The sequence below is a fragment of the Oryx dammah genome, unplaced genomic scaffold (assembly GCF_014754425.2).
Source record: "Oryx dammah isolate SB20612 unplaced genomic scaffold, SCBI_Odam_1.1 HiC_scaffold_3, whole genome shotgun sequence".
NCBI classification, from domain to species: domain Eukaryota; kingdom Metazoa; phylum Chordata; class Mammalia; order Artiodactyla; family Bovidae; genus Oryx; species Oryx dammah.
Window position 1 is genome coordinate 14,589,096 of NW_024070187.1, and position 12,409 is coordinate 14,601,504.

General features: G+C 38.5%; 1 protein-coding gene across 1 annotated transcript in view; it reads right to left on the reverse strand.

The window, feature by feature from the left end:
* Positions 1 to 12,409, reverse strand: part of LOC120861718 (glutamyl aminopeptidase) — an 82,513-nt gene that overhangs the window by 19,250 nt on the left and 50,854 nt on the right. Inside the window, exons 12-13 of the mRNA XM_040237466.1 lie at positions 5,253 to 5,386; positions 5,079 to 5,134 (exon numbers count right to left, since the gene is read on the reverse strand). Coding sequence (XP_040093400.1) covers positions 5,079 to 5,134; positions 5,253 to 5,386 — 190 coding nt within the window. The remainder of the gene's footprint in view (positions 1 to 5,078; positions 5,135 to 5,252; positions 5,387 to 12,409) is intronic.

The following is a 12,409-nucleotide window of genomic DNA, read 5'->3' on the forward strand; positions in this document are numbered from 1 at the left end:
CATTGACATGAATCCACCACGGGTGTACATGAGTTCCCAAACATGAACCCCCCTCCCACCTCATATCATCTCTCTGGATCATCCCCGTGCACCAGTCCCAAGCATCCTGTATCCTGCATCAAACATAGACTGGCGATTCGTTTCTTACCTGATAGTATACATGTTTCAGTGCCGTTCTCCCAAATCATCCCACCCTCTCCCTCAGAGTCCAAAAGTCCGCTCTACACATCTGTGTCTCTTTTGCTGTCTCGCATACAGGGTCATCATTACCATCCCTCTTGGAGTCTTTCTCCAGCAACTCACTCCTCCCTTTTTTAAAAGGCAGTCCTCAATAGGGTGGGAAAAGTTACTTATCTAGTTCTGTGCTGTGGTCTGGTCAGCTCTGTAAGCACCTATAAAAAGGTGATCTGGTGTGCCTAGAGGTCTGTAACCTTGGCATGGCTTATGCTCACTTTGTGGTCTTTATTTGCTAACCTGGCCCTCACCTTGGACATGGTTGGAGCCTCAGTACCTTGAAGTCTGGCAAAAGTCTCCTTACATCATTAGTTTAGGTGGCCCTTGAAGCCGCCTTCTCTGCCATCCTTTCCTCAGCTAGAAACTCCTGCCCCCTTCCGTGTGCTTGCCAGCCAGCACTCTGCTTTCCCTGGTGCTATTCCTGGCCCCTCTCCTGGCTTTGGCACACAGTGGGCTGCAAAGTGCCAAATAAGCTACTGAAAAGATAAAGCTCTACTGCAACAGGTAGACAAAAAAGGATTCTTTCTGTGTCACTTTTGGCAAGGCCCCCAAACCAAGCCCCTTGGCCTATATTCGAAAGTAAGATGTGGGCCCACCCAGTTGGGATTGACATGGTCAGGAGGGTCAGCTTTCTGTGACCCTCAGCTGACAGCCCACTACAGCCTGTGAAAGAGACTGGAATGCCTAAAAGGGAGAGAGAGAGGTATTTTAGAAGAGGGCTTTTGGAGAAGGAAATGCCTACCCACTCCAGTATTCTTGCCTGGAGAATTCCATGGACAGAGGAGCCTGGCAGGCTCCAGTCCATGGAGTCGTGAAAAGTCAGGCACGACTGAGCGACTAACACCCGGTTTTGGAGGATTCCATTAGTGTACTGAATGTGCTGTCCCTCCTGGAGGACAGAGTGCTTTCCCCCTCACACCCAGCCTAGCAAAGAGGTTTTAATGCAACCACTTGAAGAGTTTTATCTGTGTATCCTGGAACTCGTGTGGACACAGTGGCCTGGTATCTGATCCCCAAGAAATCTAAAGGATGAGAGACTGTAGTTGACTACTGCTTTAACATCAGAGGTGGCCCATCTCTCCAGACTTTGTCAGGGGAAAGGATATATGAAGACTTGCTATAGACTAGATGTGGTTTGGAAGTTTTCACTTCCTCACCTCAGGGAACTGCAGAAGAAAGACCATTGGCCATGGAATGGGCCATAAGATAGCACATATACCATGAAAGCACCATACAAGGGAAAGCATCAGTGTCAAACGTGTCCAGAGTTCAGAGAGGACCAGAAGTAGACAGCATGTCAGGATCTTCCCTCCTCTGCCCTCTCTGTGCTCCTCGCAGTGGAGAATCAGAGGCAACATGGTGAGCAGCAGGAGCTCCGTGTAGCCAAAAGGAGAGGAGATCAGGCACCTTGTTCTCACTGCAGGTGGCTGACCTGAAACTAGCCTGAGTGGGGGTCTGGGGGAAACTTTAAGTGAACGTAAAAACTTTGAGGGTATAACTAGGCAGGGCATATGGTTGAGCTGAGCCCGTCGTGGGGACTCAGAGTGACTGGGTGAATTCTTACTCCTTGTCTTCAGCAAATGTGCCCAGCTGGAGAGCAGTAAGACTCCTGGCTCCTTACATTTGGGGGCAGGGAAATCAAGAATATATTTATTTTTAGCTCTGTCCTTTTAAATGAAACATAATAGTTCATTTCTTTTTGAATATCAGAGTAGAACTGTGTAAATTCTAATCTTCCCGCATGCACTTACCTATCTACGCATTTCTGTTTTTCTCTGAAGTTTGAGTGATTTGGGACAGACTCTAACTAATACAGGTGGGGGTCTGTTTCTGAGTCCATTTTTCCTCATGTGTTGCAGACAGAAATTGGGTGATAACTCAATAGCTCAGGCAATGTTTCAGATGACAGCTCAGGTATTTTCTGGATTGGTTGCTATGTGATTCTACATGCTTTTTGACTTTCAAATTTGTTTCACTTTCTTCCTTTCTGAAGCTCTTCAAAATTTGATGGGGCTATGGTCAAGGAGCTGAAGAAATGCAGGAAGACTTTTTCAATTGTGTGAGTTATCCACTTTGTATCCCATTCCTCAGAGAAAGTTGTTCAAGAGGATTTCACTTCTTAAAAGAACTGTCTGCATTGTGTTATGATGAAAATTAAACTGTAAAGATATTAAAATATCTTTATAATCTTTACAGACAAGATTCTAAGCTGTGGAAAAGATCATAATGCATTCACAGGAGAGTTTTCCTGAAAAAAAAAAAAATCTAGTAGTCCTATTATGTTTAAAAAAGGTTTTTTTTTTTTTTTTTTTTCTTTTTGGCCACACCATGCAGCTTTCAATTTCTTAATTCCTGGACCAGGGATTGATTGAACCCATGCCCTCAGCAGTGAAAGTGCAGAGTTATAACCACTTCACTGCCAGGGAATTCCCTAAAAGGTGGATCATTTTTTTTCACCATACTACCACTTAATTTTCCCAATCTACATATTGCCAGGAACAGAGTAGGTGCTCAATATATATTTATAAATGAGGAATTGACATACCATAACATAATAAAAATAGTCTGTTACGTAGCCAGGAGATTAAACTTGGAGGTTCACCAAAGAGAATCAAGTTCTATTACCTACAGTAGAGTCTAGATTACAAATTTAGAAGAGCTTTTCTAAATGCTTCTTTTGTTTAGTTGCTCAACCGTGTCCAACTCTGTGTAATCCCAGGGAATGTAGTCTGCCAAGCTCCTCTGTCCATGAGATTTCTGAGGCAAGAAAACTGGAGTGGGCTGTCATTTCCTTCTCCAGGGGATCTTCCTGACCCAGTGATCAAACCCATGCCTCCTGCATTGACAGGTGGATTCTTCACCACTGAGCTACCAAATGCTTCTTTGTTGCTGCTAATCAATGGTGGGTGCCTTTTTTGGTCAAGCACTATGATCTATTGAGCACTTCCTAAAGACTGGACAATGGGTTGGTTCCTTTGTGTACATTCTCTCACTTATTCCACACAAGAGTCTTGTAAGTTCATATCCATTTTACTAATAAGGAAACTAACTGAAGCAGAGACAAGTTAAGAAACTCTCTCAAGGTTATACAGAGCCAGGATTTTAACATGGTTTGAGAGCTTGTTTTTAATTCCCTATAAATTCCTCCCTTAAAAATATCACAAAGGGTTTCTAACTTGCAGTATCTAGGGAGTTCATGTAAAATAGTTCTCCCGTGCCTTTAGCGCTGTTATACTATCCTTCCAGCCATATATTCAGTTCCTATTTAATGAACATCTACTAGGGGCCAGGCACAGTTAGCAGCTGGGGATAAAATGAAGAGGAACATGATCCAGGTGCCTACCTTCATGAAACATAATTTGGTGGGTGAGATGGATAATTAATAAGCAATGACAATTGATATCACTGGAAACATAGGGGCCCATAAAAGGGACACCCAACTCAGACAAGGGGAACTGCTGCTGCTGCTGCTAAGTCGCTTCAGTTGTGTCCGACTCTGTGTGACCCCACAGACGGCAGCCCGCCAGGCTCCCCTGTCCTTGGGATCCTCCAGGCAAGAACACTGGAATGGGTTGCCATTTCCTTCTCCAATGCATGAAAGTGAAAAGTGAAAGTGAAGTTGCTCAGTCATGTCTGACTCTTCAAGACCACATGGACCACAGCCTACCAGGCTCCTCCATCCATGGGATTTTCCAGGCAAGAGTACTGGAGTGGGTGCCACTGCCTTCTCCAGGGAAACTAGCATCTCATTGTCAGTACATGGCTTGTGTCTAAAATAAGGCTACTACAAAATCAGCAAAACAAGTTGGGTGTGTCCCTAGCTCCTACGGAAGTGCCAGAAATTCAAAAAATACTGGTCAAATTACTAGTGTTAGCCTAGCTGAAAAAAGAATCTCAAAGGTGCTATGGTTACTACTCTTACATTACCCCAATCGATGTTGATTATTTTCTTTTTTCAAGGTGTAGGTTGTTTTTTTCTAAGTGAAACTACCCTTAGGCCATGAGAAAAAATTCAAATTTCTGAAATGACACTTTAATTCTATCAATCCTAAAGCACCATGTCTCATTCTTCTTACCCAAATGACCTGAATAATATTTGAAAACTCTAGCCATAAAATCTGAACAGACTTTTGGACTCTGTGGCAGAGGGAGAGGATGGGATGATTTGGGAGAATGGCATTGAAACATGCATACTATCATATAAGAAACGAATTGCCAGTCTAGGTTCGATACAGGATACAGGATGCTTGGGGCTGGTGCACTGGGATGACCCAGAGAGATGATATGGGGAGGGTGGTGGGAGGGGGGTTCAGGATTGGGAACTCATGTACCCCTGTGGCGGATTCATGTCAACGTATGGCAAAACCAATACAGTATTGTAAAGTAAAAAATAAATAAATAAATAAAGAGCAAAATAAATAAATAAATAAAATTTTTAAAAAAGAACTAAGGGGAAAAAAATCTTACAGTGGGTTTGGGCTCACAGAGATGAGTTCATGAAACACATTGTCTTTTTATTAAATCAAATGATAACGGTGCGCTTTTGAGCATTTGTAAGTGTCACTCCTAATTAGCTCAAGAACTCAGATTAGTCAAACTTCACTTAAAGTCAATAGGGTAGGTGAGGTTTTTGTGTCTGTTAAGGGCTGATATCAGTATTTTGGCTATAAGGCTCATATTAGTTTTAAAGAAGAAAGTTATGTAAAATAATAATGTTGTAAATAGTGGTTCTGAATACTTTAAACTATAAATTAATACTTAAACTTTGTTGTAATTCATTTTAAAAGAAATTTAGGACAAGATCCATAGTATTTTAAATAATTGAATCTCATTCTGAAACTTACCGTGCCAAGGCAAAAGCATCATCAATAAAACTTGCACGATCAGCAGAAGAAAAGTCCTGGGAAGAGAAAGAAAGAAAGGTAGGAAACATGAATCTTAAAGCAAAATATATTGAAAAATAATTAATATCATTAAGATGCTGTTTTAGAGCAAAAGTAAAACAGTTCACAACTTACCGTGTGGTTGATGGAAAGACTGGTAGCTATCCATTCCCAAGTTGACACTTCATAATTTACACGATAAAAGCCAATATGATCAGGGTTTATTTTGAGAAAAGCATTTCCACTAAGAGTAGATTCCAAAGTGATTCCTGTGGTAGTAAATAAACACTAATGAGAAACATGTTTGCACATACTGTAAACACATAGAGATTAGACCCAGAGGGCAAAAAGAAAAGAAATGTTAGTTTGAGGAGTCAAGTTTGATTTGGATCCAAAGCCCCAAAGTCTAATTCTTATTATTCTTATTGCCTAATTTTAACATGTCATTGTAGTGTGTGAGATGAAAAAGAAATAATTACAGGGCACTTATGTATATTAAGTGCCCTGTAATTTGTGACATTATTATTTCTTACTTTCAGAAGCTTGTCATATGAGTGAAATAATTCTGTGCTTGTCAATCCCTCAATTAAAAAAAAAAATACTTAAAGACAGAGAAGTCCATGCCCTTTGGGGGTAATCCATATATTCTTAATCATGATGGATTAATTACACAAAGAATATTCACTGGGATAGCCTAGGAAGGATATAAAAATGTAAACATTTAAAAGAATACTATTTTATTTAAAATCAATATCCTAGTTGATGGATATGGTGATTGCTAAGCAGAATAATGATTTGAGAGTCAGTAACAATTTTCAAATGTCAAGAAGGCTTGCAATAGGACTAAAATCCAAATACAGCATTTTTGATCTTGTAGTCCATTTCATACTCGTTCTCCCAATTTTATTTATTTTTGTAAAGCCTTCTACTTTCATATTTCAACTGATTATATTAATTTTTTTTTCATCAGTGGATTTACCAAATTAACTTGATTTCTAAAGTAGTATTTAGAGTTTACATAAGGCTCTAGGATATAGATTTTGGAAGCTCAACATTGAAGGAACAAAGACTTACGTTTTAAGTAAAAACTACTCAAAATAAGGCAGGAAGAGAAGGGGTCAACAGAGGATAAGATGGTTGGAGGGTGTCACTAACTCAGTGGACATGAGTTTGAGCAAGCTCCAGGAGTTGGTGAAGAACAGGGAAGCCTGGCATACTGCAGTCCATGGAGTCAAAGAGTTGGACACTGAGCAATTGAACTGAACTGAACTCCAAATAGTATTTATGCTCTGATATCACCAGTGTATGTTTAGCATTACTCATATAATTTTTAACTCCTATACTCTTGTCTGTATGGACAATATGCAATTTAAATAATGATGTGGGAATACTTAGTATATTTAAGTAACTTCAGATAGTTTAATGTAATAGTAACATGGGATGTGATATTGGAAAATAGGATATGAGGCTGGAAGTGAAAGTGGGGCTTCAGCGTGAAGAGCCACACGCTGTATTAAGTCCATCTTCTGAGAGATGGTAAGAAAAGAGAAGACTTTTAGGCAGGTAAATAATACACTCAGGTCTGTTTCTAGAAAGATAATTTTGATGGTAGGATGGGAAGGAGATATTGGAAGGAGATTCTAGAGTCTACTGTGTTAATCTAGGGCAAGAGAAAATGAGAGTTTACCTTAATGTGGAGATGATGAAAATAGATGATGTGTTCAAGAGACACATCACCAGTAAAATCAACACTATCTTTTCTGACTTGATGTGGACAGTTTGAGGGGAAAATGGCGTGCGTGACTGGATGAATAATGGTGTTGCCATTCCAGAAGGAATAGAGGAAGATGAGTCAGTTTGGGAGGAAAGGTGATTTACATTTTGGAAGTGCTCACAAGGTTTGGAAGATATCCAGCGACACAGTAGTTTTTCATAATACATGAGTAAACACTTCAACAAGACAATAAGTTTCTTTAGGAACATTCATAGTAGGTTCTTGACAAATTGTAAACCTTTACCTCACTCATGTAGTATTTATCTTTCTTTGTCATTCTCCCATGGACAGGTTGTTGAAAGGAAGCTAATCTTTTGGCAGCCATACACTTTGAATGTTTGCATCAGGAGGAGAGCCTCTTGCTAAGCACAGAGCCATATGTTACAGGAGAAAGAACATGAACTTTCAAGTCTGACAGATCTAGGATACAATCACTGCTCTCTGACTTACTAGCTGTGTGATCTTGGCCAAATCACTTGACCTCTCTGTGTCTCAGTTCACCATGAGGGAAATGGATAAAAATCCCTCACAGGGCTATTGTGAAGATTAAATAAGATAACATAGGTAAAGTGTCGGCTACATAGTTATGTGTCCAACAGATGGTAGCTATCCCCATTATTATGAAAGGGGATATGCCGCCAGCTCTATAAATAGCAAAGCAAATATAAATAACATTGAGAAGTTCCTGGCAATCCATCTAAATACAGCAGTATTTTAGTGTGCTTTATATATACCTAGTTAAGCCTGTCTAGAGTTACTGTGATTTTTCTCACTTTATGGATGAGGAAGCTGAGGTCCAGGAAGTCAGTAGTTACTGGACTTTCCAAGTTCATGCTACTTCTGGAGCAGCTGTCAACAACAAAATACTGTTGGGTTGTTTAGTTGCATAATGAAGTAAGTAGGATAAAATACTGATGGCTGTTCCAGGCAGCACATAGAATAAAGGGCGCATGATTCACTCTGTTTCTCCAGTTAGTAATAAGATTTTTCGGATTATAACAGTAGGATGTATTCTTTATGGTTTCAAATATGTATTTGGAAAATAAAAAAAGAGTATAATGAAGAATACAAAAATTAGCCACCACCAGCTGACATTACGTTTTTATCTTGTGTGTATATGTGTATTTATCTTCCAAATATATGCACATGTGAAGACACAATACATATAGAGAAATTTATTGTGTTTTTGATTATTAATCCTTTTCACTTGAAATTATATTGTAAACACTTTGCAATTTTATTTTATATATATGAAGATGTAGATTTAATGGCCACATAGTAATCACAGAATTTATAAATTGTTTTCTACCACTTCTTTTTAGTTTTATGGATAAGAGTGGTAAATGGATTCTTTCTGGATAGGAACTCTTTCTAAAATTTTTTTTCCTTTTGTCTGTTAATTCAAAATTTCATCCAGAGGCTAATTTCAGCTTAGATAGATTTCAATAGCAAAGCATGCATACTAGTTCTTTACTATACTGTTTTATGTAAATAATTATAACAAAATTCAGTCAACTAGACAGCTTGTGATAGCCTAGTAGAGAAAGAAACATTTTTCTTTGGTGACATAAATACCATGTTCCATCAATCCTTTAAGCAAATTATCTTTCTGTGTAAAATTACAGTTCATATCTATTTTATTAAATTTGTATATCTCTTAATTAAGTAAAACAGCTGAAAGGTATAAGAATACTGTTTTTTTACTAATGACATACAAATTATATTTGGAGATCTAAAAATTTCAAGTAGGATGCACTACTTGGAATTTGGGGTAAGGAAGAAAAGTTTAATCTCTGAAACAAACACTAACATGATCCATTCATTGTAAAATGGATTGGTTATCCATTTGTGACAATGTTTTCAGCAAATTACTTATTCAAAGAAATAATCATATAATTATTGTATTAGTAATAATTACAGAGTCCCATCTAAATCTCAGCAAGAAGCCTAGAGAATCTCCCTGGAAAAAAAAGATATAGGATTAATACGTAATACATAATAAGCAGGAGTTGGGAAAAAATGCATTGTGACTGTCATGATGAAGAATTATCATGGGCAGTGGTTTTGGTGACTGGGAAGAAATAACTGCAAAAGAGAGTTGGATAGTGAAGATCTGTTGATGTGTCCCTAGTTTGCCTAGGGAAGCAGGTACCCAACTGAGCTGGTATCTGTGTTCCAGATCATTCGACAGAACTGCTCTTACAGAAAACAGTGTATGTGGAGAAGTCTGTGGGTTGTTCACCACACTGTTCCCTTTTCTTCTAGGTACACAGCTAGACTATATTTGTTAGCCTCCCTTGCAGTTAGGCGGCAACATATGACTGACACTGGGGCATAAAGTGTGGGCAGAAATAATAGATGCACTTCTAAGTCTGGTCCCTCCATTATCTTCTTCTGTCCTCTGATCAGATGCAAAAGAGCCAGTACAGAAGTCTAATATTAGTTTGTAGAGAGAGAGGAATTGGAGCCATAAGATGGAAAAAGACAGGAATTCTAAGTCATTATCTGGGTGTGAGCTACCTAGGAGAGATGGCAGGTCAGGAACATCTCCATTGGACTGCTGCATGAATAAGAAATTTTTGTTGCATTGAACTGCCTGATAGCCAATATATGCAATAATTAGGCTTCCCTGGTTAATGCAATATACAAAGCTGTCACAGCTTGATTGACATCTTTAAAGTAATTGATGTAACTTAGCTCTCCCTTTACCCTAATTAAGTAAACTTTCTTCCTGGAAGATATACCTAATTAGCTGAAGTGAATATTCTAGTTGACTTTAGCCAGTATGTTTTTATTTGTGTAAATTAACAAATTAGCATTCTTATCTGTGTGGTTCATGTGAATAAGTCTTTCAAGACTTTGTTGACCAGTGCTGAATTAAACAAACTGAGCTTCTGAATCTGTAAAACTGAATCCATAATGAATGATTATGGATTTCTTTTCTTTTTGTTTTTTTTTTCCTCTCTCATTAAATTAGAAAAATATGTGTCCATCATTATTTTGATATGAAATATTTAAATATAACTACCATAAAATTTTAGGAACATTTATATGATAGAATTTGGTTATCTAAATCATCCATAATACATAATCTGAAAGAGTTGTGAAAACATTCATCACAAAGTCTATTCTACATCCTATGCCCTAAAACTGTCTTTTAGATCCTATATGCTCATGAATCCCTATTTTTAAATATGTTTTAGCAAGACTGGTTGTCTGATATCGTATGCTAATCTATAAGTCTTCTAAATGTTGGAAAGCAGCAGATTAAAAACAAAAAGGTGGTAGACTACCAAATGTAGATGCGTTGACAATAGACAGTATAGTAGCTGATGCTAAAGATAGAGGCATTCACTATACATAGGCAACCTCTAGAAGGACAGCAGTCTTCAGGCAAACAAGCCTTAATTAAGAAAGGACTTGCTGAATTCTTGGTACATCTTAAGATGTACACAGTGCCTTGAGGGAATAGAGTGAACAGGAGACAGGGAGAATGCTATGCAGTGTGTATCTTCAAAGGGCTTATAATTTACATAAAAAGAAAAGACAGAATATGAACCTTAATAATGATGTTGCTTAAAATCTAAGGATTGATGAAACTAACAGCATAAAATATGCTCTCAACAATAAGAGGAGAGATTATTCAGGGTAGGTTAGAATTGCCAGAGAAGGCCCTGAGATGGAGATCCTCCTCTTTTGTTAAAAAGTACATGTTTAATTGTTTTCATCTTTAAAATATTGTGCACAACACAAATGTGAATAAAAGACCTTAGGGGAAGCCCCACTATTGCCTGGGAAATTTCTAGCTGATGAATCACCAAAGAAACCAAGAAGAAAGAGGTGGGGCTGGTAACCTGAGCTGGTTGCCCATTCAGTACCCTCAGGACGTGTTGTCATCTGCGCTCTGAGCTGGGAGTTGAAGATGTCCCTAAACAGGAAACAGGAACTTATTGCATAGCCTAGAAATGGAACAGGCACTTTGAAGTAGCAAGAGATGTCTAATTTGCTTCTGGCTAAATGACCAGTCATGATTCTGAAGTTGCAGATAAAGATAGGTTTGTCGTCAAAGCTCTGTGGACATTAGAGCCACTTCATTCCTTCCTTCAATTAACAATTACTCGGTATCTGCTGGAGATATGGAACAACCACACAACAACAAAAAATAAGCTTCATTCTCAAGGAATATTCTACAGGGAGGAGAGGGACAGATAAAAGTCGGCAGTTACAGCCAAAGAAATGTCTCAAATCGAATGACAGAGGGATCAAGGTTGCCCTGTGAGCCCTTTGCTCTCTCCCTTTCATACTAACATTTTCTGTCCCGAGCACTGTTCGAGTCTGCACGCAGTCAATCCTATTACCCACATAAACTCTACCTGTAAGCCCCCTAACCCTCAGACAGATGTCCCTTTCTTTACCAACTTTTCTCAACTTCCAGATCTCCACTTGTATTTCTCCTGTGAGCCCCTTTGGCTCTTACCACACCAGGCCCTTATGACATGGTGTTATATTTGCCTGCTGACTCGTCCACACCCTCCCTAGACAGTAAGTGCTACAAAGTAAGAATTGTGGGGATGTTTCCCTCAGCATTATCTCTATATCTACCCCTGTGTCTGGCCCATTAGTTAGTGCTCAGTAAATACTTGTTTGAAAGAATTAATTAATATTTTAATTAATTAAGGACTAAGTTCATTATTAAAACATTGTGTCTAATAAGGACATAATACACATAAGAAAAATGTTTATTATTAACTCCTGAAATCTATTTTCTGGACCACTAGAATAAACTTTAGTTACCTGGAAATTTTACGTTTATGAAAATTCTGGATAGATTGTATTAGTGAAAATAAATTATCCATGCTTTAAATTTGTAAACATCAAATCAAGAAGATTCCCAGATGTTCCTCCTATCTTCAGTTAACCAGTGGTGACCAATGGGGAAAATATGTAGTAATATTTCAGCCAAATCCACTGAAAATTTCCCAAGGGAATCCTAGCCTCATTATGTTTATTGGTGCTATCGAACATTTTTTTTTTTTTACTATATTTTTTTCTGTCTCCATTTTCCTTTGGCTTAAGTAAGAAAAAGGTCAGAAAAGATCTTGGTATGCAAACAAAATTATCCTATATAAAATACTGATCTGGGTATTCTAGAAGAATTTAGGAGATACTGCTGACTACATCAGTTAAAGTTAGTATAAATGACCAAGAGAAAGTTTTTGTTGTAAAGGCAACAGTAAAAGGTCTTACCTTGACAACAGCAAAGCTAGGAGAGTTTACAGTAAAAGCTAAAAATCACAAAATAGGGCTTCCCCGGTGGCTTAGTGGTAAAGCATCCGCCTGCCAATGCAGGAGACACAGGTTGGATCCGTGACCTGGGGAAAATCCCACGTGCCATGGAGTAACAAAGCCTGTGGGCCACAACTGTTGAGCCTGTGCTCTAGAGCTAGAGAGCCAGAACTACCGAAGCCTGCAAGCCCTAGAACCCCTGCTTTGCAACAGGAGAAGCCGCCACAGTGAG